The sequence below is a fragment of the Motacilla alba genome, chromosome 3 (assembly GCF_015832195.1).
Source record: "Motacilla alba alba isolate MOTALB_02 chromosome 3, Motacilla_alba_V1.0_pri, whole genome shotgun sequence".
NCBI lineage: Eukaryota > Metazoa > Chordata > Aves > Passeriformes > Motacillidae > Motacilla > Motacilla alba.
In genome coordinates, this window is record NC_052018.1 from 102,455,173 (window position 1) to 102,470,799 (window position 15,627).

At 41.8% G+C, this 15,627-nt stretch overlaps 1 protein-coding gene across 37 annotated transcripts in view; it reads right to left on the reverse strand.

Annotated features, from left to right (window-relative positions):
• NRXN1 (neurexin 1) overlaps positions 1 to 15,627 on the reverse strand; it is a 673,398-nt gene that overhangs the window by 45,680 nt on the left and 612,091 nt on the right. For 2 of the 37 annotated variants that reach the window (XM_038133403.1, XM_038133402.1), the window contains exon 1: positions 7,656 to 7,741. The exons of the other annotated variants lie outside the window; for them this stretch is intronic. In XM_038133403.1, the coding sequence (XP_037989331.1) occupies positions 7,656 to 7,688 (33 nt within the window). In that variant the 5' untranslated portion in view covers positions 7,689 to 7,741. Of the gene's footprint in view, positions 1 to 7,655; positions 7,742 to 15,627 lie in introns of those variants that run through there. 37 annotated transcript variants of the gene reach the window in all.

Sequence of the window (15,627 nt, forward strand, 5' to 3'; positions counted from 1 at the left end):
GCAGAATAATGGGATTAATAACTGTTTTGTCCAATTCTTTATTCAATGGTCAAATTCAGTTAAAATCAAGAAATTATCTGGCATATCCATAAATGAATAAGGAACATGAAGTTCCCAGAAATACTTGAAGGATCGGGATTTTCTGCAGTCAAGGTAGAAATAGAGATAATCCCACAGCTGCACACTGATTGGGCAAGGAAGTAGGACTAGATAGAACAGGACCCACAGTGCCAAACCCTCAGCTAAGAGAGATGAAGATTTTAGTCACGCTCTGAACAACACCATGGTGAGAACATTGTTTAACTAACATTTTTCACAGCTCTTACTCTGGTTATCAACAGGACTAAGGCAACCTCTTTCCATTTAGCTCTCCACAGCTCTGCAGCAGTCCAGGCATACGCCATGCACTGATAGTCTGAGAAACAACTGAAGCTGGTCATAGTTCATTCAAGGGGAAAACCATTTTTTTCTGGAGTTGTCTTATTATTTACTGATCTTGAGGTGGTTCTATCTAATTAATCACAAATAAGTGAGAATCTTCTGTTGGAAGCAAAATGAAGGTAGGCTTCCAAAAGGAATTAGTCACTTCCCCACTATATTTTTAGATTATTTACTCAGGTTACTTTCAGTTTTCCTATTTCCAAGTACAGCAATACCTGAAGTTGAAAAGCTGACTTAAATCCTTGAAGCCATCTGGATACCTAGCTAGAAAAAGAGTAAAACAAAGTCTACTAGAGCAGTCCAGTCAGTCTCAGCACAATGCAAGGCAGGAGCAGGGGTCACAGATCAGCTGCCAGAGCTCCTTATCCTGCAGTGGCTGTGCACTGGAAGAATGTCCCCACTGCCATAAAAGCTGCTGCTCATTCCTGGTTCAGATAAGTCACCTAAATAGCAATGGGGAACAGATAGTACAGACGGTTTGGACACAAGAAAATTGTCTTGGTCTTTTTCAGGACCAGGTTACCATCTCAGTCACCTATTTTAGGCTGCCAGAAAGCAAGCAAAGATTAGACAAAGTGACAGATACATTCTTATGAGCTTAAAAGTTGCTATTATTTCCTTTGTAACTGTCTGGTGCACAAAAACAGTGAGACTTGAATGTCACACGTCCTCCCCAGTAACCCTGAAGGAGTATTTTGCAAAGGTCACCTTTACAGCCTTTTCAGATGCCTCTGCTACCACTTTACTTGCTTTATTCCCTAGACATCCCCACTAGAAAGGGGAAATATGTAGCAATAGAAATTTGCTGCACAGGTAAAGCTGCAAAGGGAAGATTATGGGCTGGTAAAGTTGACAATGGTCAATGTAGCTTGTGGGAAAACTGGGGTCTTTGTTCATGCCTCTAGGTAAAAATGGTGCATCTGGCAACCTAGCACTTAAGATACTGGTAGAAAAAAAAACAAATTATGCTGATTTTTCTCTTAGCTGTTTCATGCACCCTGACCCCTCCAAGAGTTAGCAGAAACATCCTACTGTCTGTTCAGCTAGTTAGAATAACTAAAAATAAATAGAAAGAAATGCTGTCCTGTAAAGTCTCTTCCTAACCAAAAATGAACAAGGCAACTATCATTTAACATGCCCTGAAAACGCCCTGGAAGGGGACTCCCACTGGTCCAGACTGAGTTTAAACTCGGTTCAAAGATCCAAACTGTGTTTCTCAGGCTTAAGCATAAAGAGGAATAAGGGTGTAGCACCCTAGCATTGTGCCCTTGGCCAAGAGGAGAGTTATTCCTGGCACTGCTGCCGCGCGTGCTGGAGCCGGGCAGTGCCTCTCGCGCGGGACGCGGCAGTTCCGCCGACGCAGTTCTCAGCGAGGGCCCGGGGCTGCTCAGGCTGTTCAGGGCAGATGGACATCCTCTAGGAAATCACAAGCTGCACTGCTCAGCTTGGCTTTGCAAACCTCCGTGAAGCTGGCATGGGCCAAGGGAAGTGAGCTTCCCCAGGACACGGCGGTTGACGTTGACATCAACCTCACAGAACAGATTTGCATTTGGCAGTGCAGCTCACCGGAAGGGATATTTTTACTGGCCTGCTTTGATTTTGGCTGGGTGACCTCCCACCCCTTCCTTGCTGCCACCTCATGGCTCTAAAACATGGAAGAGGTTTGTTCTTTCTCCATGTATTCATTCCTTAGCTCCCTCAACTTTGGTGCATTACTGACGCTTAATACCAGTATCAAATATAACTGTGTTATTGTAAAACAAAATTGTGACTTTTCATTCACTGCCACATCCCTTTTTTTAAGCAATTCTAACACCAATTAGGAACTCGAAAACGTGCTTTGTTCCCAAATGCCATATGAAATTCATTTTTTGCTTCTACTGTACAGTACAACCTATACAAATAACGTATATTTGTATGACTAGTCTCTGTGCAACTGCTTTCTTAAAGATCTGTTGGTCATGCCTGATGAAAGAGGTGAAAACCAAAAGCCATTGTCCACTTCTTCAGTGCAGTTGTGCCCTAGGTGTACATTCTGCTTTGAGGGAGCAGTAAAAATTGGTAGCAGTAATAGTGCTGACACACGGCCCCAGACACTCTAATCACCCTTTTTCTCAATAAACTTGCTCAACAACTTTGGTAACCTAATGCATGTCCTTAACAGTTCAAATAACACCATTAAAAAAGAAAAAAATTGAAATTCCAACAAAACTCCTGAATGACTAGGGCGGAGCAGCACTAAAAACCACCACAGAAAAACAAGGCATTCTCCTCAGCCTCCAGTATGGAAAAAATACAATAACAGCATATATAGTAGTGTAGTCCTCACAATGATAGTGATTTAGCATGGGAATTTTGAAATAGATAGGAAAGGGAATAAGAGAAATCAAAGGAACTAAAAGGAAGAAAAAATACAAAACTTGTGGAAACTCAAGGAAAATAATTTAAGTCTTCATGTGATTTAGTATTGGCTTGCAGCCATACCACAGCCAATTTAGAGAAACCAGCGGACAAGGCACTAACATTATTGGAGCCAAGAAATGCAATTTACTCTGTGCTAAAGTCCACAACTTACTATATTCATTTCTGGATTTGTGCCAAAAACATATGGCCAGGCTTAAACCAGAAGGTGTTCTGAGGTCCTGGACACTACAGACTCTCAGCGTGAGAAATGCCTCATCACCTGAAAACTTCCCAGGTCTTCACTGGCAAGGAACCATTTAGTTCGTGGGATGGAATTTAAAATGAATCATTCTGGTGAAAATGCCACCTTGCTCATTTCCCATTTAAACTTCTGATTTACTTTAAGCAACAATCATCCAAGATAGCTGGGTATAGAAATCAATTCATATGTCCTTACATACTTAGACTTCACACTCTGCTGTTCAGACTTCTGCCAGGGGTGGAATGTCAGTGACAGTGAAGTCACTGACAGCATTTCCATTGACCTCAGGGATGGCAGAACTTCACCTTAATCCACCTCTTTTGGAAACTCAGCCAAACTGCTGCACAGGGCTAACTGGAGGGTCCACAATGCTCAGATTTCCTGCATGTACAGAACACACTTTCTAATCCTTATCCTTCCATCTTTCCACTTTTTTTTAGAGATTGCACACTTTTTTCCTTTTAATAGAGAAGGGCACTCTCTGGAATTACCATTCTCTAGCAATGCAGTGAAATGCACAGAAGCAGTCCCAACTACTTTTTCAGAGGAGCTGTGAGGTTTTGTTGGCTGCCTCCTGATGTACCCCACATTGTTTCAGATAGATAGCTGCTGCCTCTAAGTTTTGCCCTCAGCTCCTATTCTCTCTCATCTCGATCTGGTACTCAGATTGGAGGCATTACCTGAAGTTTCACCCAAAAGGGATTGAAAGATATAATCTGAGAAAAAGGGATTAGCCCTTATTAATGGCATGTGATTATATAGCTGAATGTAATTATGCACTCCGCTGGCAAAAATTGAAGTATGGTTCAGATATAGACAAAAATAGAAAGCCAGTGTGGAAAACCATAGCAAAATACTGCAATCATACAAGCTACCCCACAAGAGGAACTTCTCGTGACTTTATCAGACTACTCCTGGATCTGCTGGTCAGAGCAACTTGCAAGAGCAGGGCAAAACACTCTATGGATTGAAAAAGTGTATCAAAAATATAAAAAAAATATAAAAACCTGAGAGAACAATAAATCCAGAAATTAAAAGTCATTACTGTCTGAATGTGCAAAACAAGTGTAAAATTATTTTTTTGTGTCAGAAAAGCTGATCAATTAGTTTCTGAAAAACAGCTAATTCATAAAATTTAGCAGCATGAAACAAATAGAATGACAAACCTTTGTGGCAATACACACAACTAAAACTAATTGTAAAATATTTCAAGCTACTGAACACATCAACAAAGAAGTATGAAAATCATTTACTGGTCACCAACAAGTTCTGTTTGTCAAGCTTCTCCTTGGCTAAGACTGAACTTGGTGCTTTCTTCAGCTCTTTATCTTGAAAGGCTTTCTCATGTGTGTACACAAAACCCAGCCAAGTTGTGACACCATCTCCAGCAGTGTGAAGACAAGGAGCTCTGAGGAGAGGAAACAACTCCTCTAAGCAGTGGCAATGGGTGACCCATGGCAGAAGGGTGTCAGCAGTCAGAAATCCTTTCACTACGTGGAGCTGCTATGGTTGACATGGCTGTTGAAAGAAAATCCCACCATGATTTTCAGTAGCTGTGATGAGAGAGACCACAGATAAACAGGTAGTGGTCCAAGATTTCCTAGAGGATATATCCCACTATGACTGCAGCAGGTTAGATTGTTCCCTCATTTGTGTCTCCAGACTGTCATACTTCAGTTAAATCATGAAACTGGCACAGAAGCAAGTTCAGAAGAATGTGATTTTTCAATCTGAAGTATCTGTATCTGAAGGTCTGTTCTGTGCACCTCTGTTCTCTGCTGCTCCACACGGGTACCTTCTCTAATGGCAACAGAGGATGGTTGAACCCCCTCTGCATTTCCTCCTTGCAGTAAAGCAATGCTGACAACTCTTAACTTTCTCTGTCATCTCAAATGCACAAGGTCAAAAAATAAATCCTCTCACACTGTGACTGGGATTTCTTGCTAAATCAGCATTACGCCAAGACATAAAGCTCAGTTGAGTTTCTAAACATTGTCCTTAGGCTGTTTGTCTCCTCTGAATTCCTGTTGAATATTGATTTGGGATTTAAAGGTCCAGCTGCCCACCTAATCAGGTTGTGAATACCAACTTTGACTGATTAATGGGTTATTCTAAATGTGCAGCTACCTCAAGGACTAAAGAACATGGACAACGTGAACTTTCTTCTCTTGCTTCATGCCACAAGGTTTTAAATCAAACTACACCTTTACAGAAATACAGGCTTGCCCTTCAAGATACAACTATCAACCAGATTTTTCTGTGAATTTTCTTTTTCAGACACATCTAAGGCAATTTGGCTAAGCCTTAGTTATAAGAAGTCTTAAAATACCAGAAAAAATTACTTGGTATTAAACTTGAGACCACATGTTGGCTTTTGAGATATTCATAAGTCCAGCAGAGCTTATATTAAGCAAATTGAATTCATTTTGTACATGCCATCTAGATGCATCTCTCCACAGGTGAGCTGCCATCTAGGCAGGTTTAATGGACAATTCCTCGGGCTGCCCTGGCAATTACTCCTCTGCTGACCTGGAAGGATCATTAATATTAGGGAGTTGAGATGCAATTCAATTTCCATTCTGGCTCTGCCCTAAGCTTCTCCTAAGTGGATGCTGTCAGCTGTGTCAAATTATATATGATGCCTAGGTGATGTGGAAGATTATTAGGAAGAGAGCTGGGAATGGTAAACTCAATTCACAAAGTTTTCAGCCTGAACTTGAAGAGTGGCCTAAGATACCAACAGGCCAGAGCCATTTGGCATGGTTACAACCACCCTTTTTTTTTTTTTTTTTTTCCCCCCGGGGTAAGCTGCTATGGGAAGAGCAAAATCAGGTATTGATTAGCCCAGAGCAGTAAGAGAAGAGCTGCTGTACAGAATGACACATTAAGTGATTTAAATGAATACAGTAGAAAACCCCAAAAGGCTTAATGGCAGAACTCTGAGGAAGCCCAACTAGCAAATGGAAACAGCATTACACAATACACCCTGCATGCCAAAGGAGAGAAGGTTTGATGCTCAGCCCCAACAACTGCAGCAATGAATGAAGTCAGATAGTTTGGATCCAGTTCAGCCTTTTCACAATCATGAAAAAAGCCTCCGAAACCATAACTTCTCTCTCAACTCATTGTTATAACCTGTAAACCAGAATAAAATTGAACCGTCTCTCCCGCTTTATTCTCCTCTGACTCATTTGAAAGAAAAAAAGCGCACCAAAAAAAACCTTTTCCCCTTGCCTTTCTAGCTACTGGGGGAAAATGAGATTTCTGTACAGATGGAAGCTGCTGATTCCTTGCTTTTAACCTCTTTTGGCACCCCTCACCCGCACCTTTGCCTTTCTCCACTATCACGATACACCTGTCCCACCTGATGCCAGCCCTGGCTTTGCCAGCAGAATTCCCATGGTGCACGCAGGCGCCAGACAGCCACGGCATTTTAACTCTTCTTGGGGAGAATAAGGAGCTGAAAAGATCACCAACCTCCCCAGAGGAGCTAGGTGCTCTCACACAAACACACACCCTTCTGCTCGTTTTCAGGTAACAGGGAAAGCTTTGTAGCCCGTGCTCGTTTAAATCAGATGCCTTGCAGGTTTGTTATTTGAAAAACAGACAAATAAATAAATAATAAAAGGAAACACCTCGCTCTTCATGTTAGAAACAAGCAAATAAACAATCAACCTTTGAGAAAATACACAAACACTTTCATTGTCATAAGCATGCAGCGATTTACCCTCCCCCAAAAGATTAGAAGCAACTCATTTAAAAATGAAGTTACTTGGCATTATATATCACCACATTTTAGTCCATCAGATACAGTCATTCATTGATATGCAATTTTTCTTATCAAAGCATGCATATAACTCACAGGAATTCCCGTTGTGCAAATGCTCACTGCAAAAAAATCAAATCAAAACAAGTACACACGTACGTACACACACACGTACACACATATTCTAAGCCAAGATGAAAAGCATGCATGGTCAGGGTTTAAGCATAATTTAAGCCAAAATAATTGCTAGATTGTTAAAAAGAAAGCAGCCTGGCAACTATTTGAAGCAGGTTTTATTCATGCTTTTATTTGATTCTTCTCGATTTTCCTTTCCTTTTAGACTCATTTGTAGCAAACATGCTCAAAAAAAGAGAAAAAAAGCCTATTGTTTAAGAAAGAGCAGATGAGAAAAATTAAAAAAAACAGCAGCATCCATGCTCTGGGTACCAAAGCATTATTTTCCTGGAGCAGAAAAAAAAAAAAAAAAATACAATTTAGAAGCTTTTCTAGATTTAAAACTGATAGCATGCAGAAATTTGATCTTAATATTAATGACATGAAATCTCCAAGGAGACATATTCTAATTTTTTTTAGTTAAAAAAAAAAAAGTAATTTTCAGTAAATCGGTGCAAATGCCTTTTTTTTGGTTTGGTTTTTTTTTTTGGTTGGTTTCTTTTTTTTTTTTTTCTTTCTCCTCCTTGCTGTCAGCCTAAAGGTATCTTAAACCCTGCATGCGGCAGTGCTTCGCCTGTGCGCTGCATCGGCTGTGAGAGAAGAAGCTACCTGCGAGTTTTCACAGTGCCATCTCATATCCATGTCTGCCTGGCTACCCTGCGTGCTTACGGCTTTTTTTTTTTTTTTTTTCCCCTTCCTTTCTCTCTCTCCCCCCCTCCCCTCCTCCTCCTCCTCCTCCCCGCTTAATTCTTAATGGAAATCCTAGGAAATTTAGTCCATCCTCTGAAATCAATACTGGTGACAGGCGCGCTGCCTGCCTCCGCGGGAGCCGGGGATGATAAATTGCCTGCGCATCCGCCCGGCCTATCAGTGCCCGGCGCTCCGCCCGCCCCTGGCCGCGCCCGCCGCCGCCGCGGGGACACCGGGGACGCCGCACGGCGCTGCGGAACCGCGCGGAGCGGGAGGCGGCGGAGCGCCGAGCGCCGGGATGCTGCGCCGGGATGCAGCGGAGGGAGGAGCGGCGCGCCGCCGGCCACACCCGCGGGCAGCGGTGCGACACCGACCCCGGCACCTCGGTGGCGGTACCGCTTTAAAAAAAAAAAACCAAAAAAACAGCCAACCAACCAACCAAACAAACAAACAAAAAAAACACCAACCCAGACATAATCCGGCGGAATTCCACAATCGCCGCGGAATGGGATCGCGCGCCTTCCTGCTGGAGCCGCCCCCGCCTCTCGCCCCACCGCGGCGCTTCCCGCTTGGAAGCGAGCGGGCACGGCACGGCACGGCACGGCCGGGATGCCGCGTGGAAACCCGCCAAGCACATCTGTCGGCTCCTTGGCCGCACACGGAGCAGTCGCCCAGTGCTGCACAGGTGCTGGAGCGACCTCGACCAAGCGACTGCTGAGAACAGGTTTGTCGAGCTAGTCACCAATCCCCCAAAATCCAGCCGCAGCGTCTAGCCAACAGATTTCTTTTACAGCAACACGATTTCACGATTTTCTTTTTATTTGGCCCAGGGAGAATTTTTTTTTTTTTTTTTCCCTCTCTTAACAGTTTTCATGATCCCAGCAGTTGTAATATAGCAAACGCTTTTTGGTTTTTCCAGAAGCCCTCAAGTCTACTTTGAATAATGAATGTCTATGCTGAGGAAAAAGACAAGCAAAATACAAAAAAGTCAGGTGATACCAACTTTGCATTTCCCCAGACAGGAGCTTGGAGATGATAAAAACTTGCCCTGACATACCCTCAATACACCCATTTTGGTGGCAGTGTGCTGCCTTTTTTCAAAAGGCATATTGAACTTGCAACACCGTTTGATAAACGACACATCTGCATGTTCCTGCTAATGGCCAAAGCACGTGGCAGTAAAGCAAAGCTGATGGACAGTGCCTTGATGCCATTCTTTGTGAAATATAAATTGAAATGGATTGGAAAGATCTACTCTGCATGAAAAACATCTCCCTTTAAACAGAGCCAGGCTCAACCAGAGGTGGTATGGCTCAGTAAATTTGCATAGCATGCCTAGATTTTTAATATTCAATAATATTATTAAATTATAAGGTGTCTACCATGTTCTTTTCCTGGTGAATTGAAAAATAGCAGCCCATGGACAGCAGCAAGGCTGCTTGCTGGACACGCAGGCTCTCCATGTACATTCATTTGGCTGCAACTCAGCCACAGCCAAAACAGTTAATGCTGAAAGAAACACAGCACGGCTTGTTGGAAGTGGCATTCCTATTTGTTAAATGTCTGTCTGTGCCACATGGTGCTAATTAGAGGAAAGTCATTGCCCTGACGCTCTTACTCTTTCCTTATGCTGGAACCTGACTCCTGGCCCTTAAACTGGCGAACTTTAAGGCAGTGCACTGGTGGATGGAGCAGAAAGCACTGTGCTCTCTTGTTCCACATATTGTTTTCTCTGTGGCTAAGCAAAATTAAAAGCTGGAGCTGAACATTATATTTTTATAGCTCTCACAGTTGGAAATGTCTCAGCTTTTTCATTCAGACAATTCCTGACCCTCTGAGGCCACCCTAGAAATCCCCAACCTTGATTCAGCACCTTCTACCTTTTGGAAGAGGGCAGAGGACACCATCAGGCCATGATTATGTGTTTCCTTGTCCAGTGTTTTGTGGCAATAGTCAAACCTTTAAGCCTTGTTTGCCCATCCCTTCTCAGGGACCAGGACAGAGGACAGGAAGGGCAATGCCCATGGTGCATGGTCAGCAACTGTGCTCTCCCTGCCCTTCTGGCATCAGCATCCATTTCCCTGGGTTGCCTGACAGCTCCTGACGGGGCTGTGTCCTCAACAAAAGGAGTTCATTTGGGGGGCAAAACAAATAAGAAAACCACTCCTATTTTAATTAAGAAAATTATCTAAATGAGAATAATAAATACCATTTCAAGCGGATCAAACAATGTGGTCCTTTCACATTCACTAAGTCAAACTTTCATTAACCCCAGCATGTGCCTTCCTGGAAGATAGTACTAAATTATCTCTAGTATTTTGCTTGAGGCAGTATTTTTCAGAAGCGTGATTCTACAATAACACCAATAACAGTAATGGACTGTCATATGTCCTGTTATTCAGGGCACTAACTAAAGCAGCAATAAAAGGAGTTGTATAAAGATGGATGACAGACCCCCAACTCTCCTAAAATGCTGAGCAGATGTCTGTGAGGATGAAATGCTGTTTGAGAAGCCTTGCCTTGAAGTGTCAGGGGGAAATGCTGCAGAGCACAGCTTGCTGTGAGCTCTGCTAGGTCAGAAAGCCATATCCTACAGATTCTGGCTGTCCAGCAAAAAAACAGCTTGCAAGAGAATTCCTTCTGTTGGAGAACAACCCTCCATCTAACCAAGTTCAGGGGTGTTTTTGCCTTTCCTGGAGATGCAGCTGTCTGTTTATCATGTGTGATGGGCTATGGTGTGATACGGAAATACAACAGATAGTGTGGCTGGAATAAATTTTACCCAAAGGATGTGAAAACACTTATGGGCTTAGTGTGGCAAAGCAGTTAGAAATAATCTGACCTTACACTTAAGTACTTGCAACTTTGCATTTAAGTAAACTCCTGAGTGCTTTGTTGAATCAAGTCCAAATATACAAAAAATAAAACTAAATGCAAAAAAGCAATGAACCTGAATTTGCTTGACTACACACTCTTGAGCTGTAGATGAGAGTTTTGCTGAATATAAATTTTGCCAAATATATATAAAATATCACTTGAAAATTTGCTTGTCAATGCAGTGAGGGATAGGAAATGAGTTGGATAGTATATATTTCACATCAAGGGACACTGTAGTAAATATCACAAAGACAAATCTCTATAGTTACTAAAATGCAGAAACAGCATTATGCTTGAAAAATGTAGACAAAAAAAATATGTTAAACCCACAATACACAACTGAGAACAGGAGAAGCCAAACTTGTGATTTGATTTAGATCTAAATATGCTACATATTTCATTAACTAAACAGGAACTGTACAGACATATCATTAAAATCCTTGCTAGTGCACTGAATGGGCAGTTTTTAAAAATGATTGTAATTTATCTAGGAAAAAAATCTACTCAAGAGCAAAAAAGCCCCCAATTATTTTATATTGTCTTTTTTAGATACCATTTTATCAAAAGAAATTTGCATGTGCAATTCAGACACAGGTGGAAGCCTTCAGTTCTTACACTTCAGCCTAAGAGCAAGCACAAATTAAGCTGCTTGAGATGAGAATGAGATATTTTATATACTATCCACAACTTCAAATGTGCTTCATGAATGTGAAAGTTATATGAGTTTTAAATATAAATATCTCTGCATCCTTAGGAATTAAATTGCCACTTCAGTTCAAGAATCACATCGCTCTTATGGCCAAGGTGGGCCTCCACTGATCCCTTGTCCCCTGCAAAGCCCTCAATATTGTCCTTGGGAAACATATTCAACACCTTTGAGGTGCATGTGGGTTTGCAGAGTGAGATTTAATTTTGTAATTACTTGTGCATAAACTCATTCCCAGAGAGAGCTGGTGTTGAGGAAGAAGCTTTAACTGTTTTCAAGGCACAACTGGGACAGTATTTGGGATTTCATCAACGTGACATCTTCGCTTTGCCCCGGGGACTCCTGCAATACTCCACCCTGCTAAACTACCGAACTCTGGGAAATGAGTGCCAGTGTCAACACTCTGTGTCATCTCTGTGACACTTAGTGTACTTGCACCTGTGACAAAATTACCCCCTTCTGGCAGGAAGTCTGTAATCTCCTTCCCAGAGCTCTGAACTCTCCCATCATGCTGTCAGCCAGGCTGCACCCATCAGGCTGGCTTGCAGATGCCTCCGTTCCCATGGATCACAGGAAAACAAGCTCAATAGTGATGAAAATCTTCAAGAGAACTGCCCTCCACTGCTTAAAAGGTCAGGATCCTCCTCCTTGTTTAAGCAAATGGAAGCAGAAAAACTGTCACTGGAAAAAAATTACTCTCTCAAGAAACCGTAATTTAGATCAATCCTACCTGTTTGGAACTAACAGCTGCCATCAGACTTTAGTCCCCAATTCTATACTGTCAAGAAACAGATTAAATGTACTCTTTTTTTTTTCTGGGCACGCATATATTTTCATTCTCACTTCATCTTACCTCCTACTGTGATTCCCTAACATTTTTTTTCTGGCCTTTCCAAATCCTTCTACACCTGGTTAATCAACAGTGTCATAATAATACACAGGGAAAATGATGACATGAAGCTATTATCCTAATTATATAGAGCACCTTTATTTTGTCTCAATTGTCTTCATAAATGATGTTTCTTACCCATGCAAATATTAGCACTACTTGATTGCTCACACCTATCTGGTTTAGTCATAAGTACTCATTGCCTTTTCTAGGATAGAGGGGGCAAATTGCATGGGAAGATATACAGATATAGGAAGAGGAAAGAAGTCATGTCTTTGTATCAAAATCTTTTCCAAGGATGATTAAGAGTGAACAACTGCAAACCTCTATTTTTGAAATGGCAAAATCAAACATTTGTTGCAACATGTTTAAAGCTGAATGCCTGTTTAACAAAGAGGATGAAATTTTTCTCCTAGACTGCCACAAAAGCAGACGCAAAGAAACAATGTATGATGCCCTTCTGTGGGAAAAAAATAATCCCAGATAAAATAAACTCATAGCAGCATTCTGAAATTTTCAGGTACGTTGCCCATGATTTTCTAATTAAAAATAATCCAGAATTACAGTGTCTAATTTTTCAAAAGGTTCCATTTTGCCCCTGTAGTTACACAAAGGATGTCAGGTGTCACATGCTGAATGTATTCACCCTTGGTATGATCTTCTGGCTGGGAAAAGGGGTTTTGCCCCCCTGTTTCAGTCTAGGAAGTACTGAGGCTGCCTTACTTGCACATGAGTGTCCACTGTCTAAAAGACTTGGAAATGCCTAATCTGCCTTGCTTTCTGCAGCAAGTGCCCCTCTGTACAGGCCACAAAGTCCTAAATAAACTAGCCCTAAATCCCCATAGGTGATTCACAAGGGAAGCCCCTACTTTTTTTTTTTTTTTTTTTTTTTTTTTTAGGGTTGCAAAGGAACCACAGAGCAACAATGGATTGTTGACAATCTCTTTGTCAACAAATCTCTGATTTGCTATTTTAGTGATAGTACAGGTGTTATTCTCATTTCAGTGAGTGTCAGTTCAGACACAGGGGTTTATCAGGGAACCTGAAATATCTCCAGAGGCTCAGCAGTGTCAGTCTGAGAGACAGGGTCAAGCTTTGTACAGCTAAGAGAAAACTTTTAAATTACCTAAAGGTTTTTCTCTTCCTGCAAACAGCAACAGGATCCGAGAAGAGAGGAGAATGAACTCCAATACCTGCAGCAGCACACCAACAATGTGTGCTTTGCAGGAGAAGCACATGAAGCTGTAAACATGAAAACAGAAGCTGGGGGGGAAGTGGTATCTGAATAGAGGCCCACATCTGCCTTTTGCTCTTTGTTGTGAGAGAGCATGTCAGAGATCACGTTTTCTTCCCTCAAATAAGAACAAGGAAAAGAATTAAAAATGAAAGTCTTTGTGTTCTTTCCTCCTGGGTACATAAAGCACATCTGTGTGTGCACAAATAAATAAGCTGGGAGCAACTGTAGTCGAGGATATGCTGTAAACAATAAAGCTATTTATACCATTTCATACTTCTGTCAACATTTGATGTTTCAATATGATTGTGTATTTCACAAATTTTTAGATTCTCTCAACAGCTTTGGCAGGGTCAGGAAAGGTTTTGTCCCCTTGTGTCAACCTCCTGTAAAGATAACAGGGGCAACTGCCTACACCAAAATGTATACAGGATGATGAAATCCATACTATAAGACAAACTTGCTGTACCTGAAGTTAGGGGAGCAGATAGAAGAAAAGATGAAGTCTCAGTTTCCAGTGTATTTTCTCCAGGTGTAATTTTGTCCTGCTCCATCAGAGCCATTTTTGGCAGCTGGGGAATCCTTCTTGCAATTTCAACATCTATAAAAGAGTTTAAATCTAAACCAAACAGAGTGGAGAATGTAATATACTGGGTTTGATTGATCTGGATCTTTGGGTTTCTAAAACCTTGTTGGTTCAAAGAAGATTGCTATGAATATATTGTTTGTTCTACTTCAAAATCATACCTTTTGAGAGACACCCACATAGCTCAGAAATAGATGTGCAAATGCATTAAATTTTGGCCTTGCTACATTTTGCAGAGTGGGAGTGTAAGGGGAAAAAAAAGACAATGTGAAGCCTTCCTTCTAAATTAAAGGTTTCATATCCTAATAAATAATTTCTTTGGCTGTTAGTAAATGCTTCCATTATCCCCTAACATGGAGAAGCTTGCAGAGACTGGGTGTCTGCTCTATTCAGAAGATGTTTTGATTGTTCCATGAGGTAACAGCACAGCCTGGGCTGTGTCTTTTTTGAGTGCTCCACGGCAAACTAAAGCAGCTGAGGGCTAACTGTGCAGACACTCACAAAAGCCCACATGATGTTGGCTGTTCTGCCTTGTGTGAGAGGAGGGTGGCTCTCTCCTGGTCACAGTGGTGCTCAGGGCTTCCTTGATCCTGTGGCTGGGTTTTTTGTGGGAAGGATGCCTGACTTGGATAACAAATTCAAAGAATAGCTGGAGGCAGCTGAACCTGCTGTAAGCTGACAAAGGATGGGAACACCAAGAGAGAAATCTTCAAATGAAGAGCTAATTAATGGGTGCAGCTGTGTGCTGGTTATCAGGAGGGCTCTAATTACAGGCCTAGAGGAAGACCGTGAAACTAATGAAGAAATTCACCTTTTGGAGAGAATATCTTGCTATGACATCAACCTCCAGGTGATGGGAAATGAGGAGACTGATGGGCTGACAAGACTACTTGCCTTTAAAAAGCAGAGGGCTGCTCACCTGCCTCTCTCCCAGCAGCCAGGTTTAAAAGGGAAGGATTTTTACCAGGGAGGAAATGTAGAAGAGCCATGCAAACTACACTGCGGTCAACACAACCCACAGAAAGAACTAAAAGCAATGGGAACTACTTAATTTCTGAATGAGAAACTCATATTCTCTAAAAGGGCATAATAACATGAAACTGAGCCCTTGATACCTGAACAGGTCTAACAAAACAAGACAAGACCATCCTCAACAAAACTGGAATCTGAACACTTCATGAGAATTAAATTATTTTCACACTTTAATAACTCTTTGGGCTCAGCCATTTTGCAATGGGCAAGAACTACACGGAGTTGGGGGGATGTGTGGGTAATTAGTTGTTTTTTGTCTGAAGTGAATTGCATTTAAAGAAAGATGTTAGAAAAAAAAAAATATACACTCTGCCCCCACCCAAACAAGGCAAGCATGCAGAGCCCATAGAAATTCACAACAAGAGTTTTGTGGATCATGGAAAAGGCATTAAAGGGCTGGTGAAAAACCCTGTTCCAGCATTTCTGCCAGGATTTCAATCCTTATTTTTCGAAATATCCCATGGTTTGTCCTCTGCTTTTCTCTCTCTTTGGGAAGCTCAGTGAGCAGCCCTTTGTCAAGCAGTGTCACTCTCACCTTGCCAGACAGTGTGACTGAAGGAACGGGCA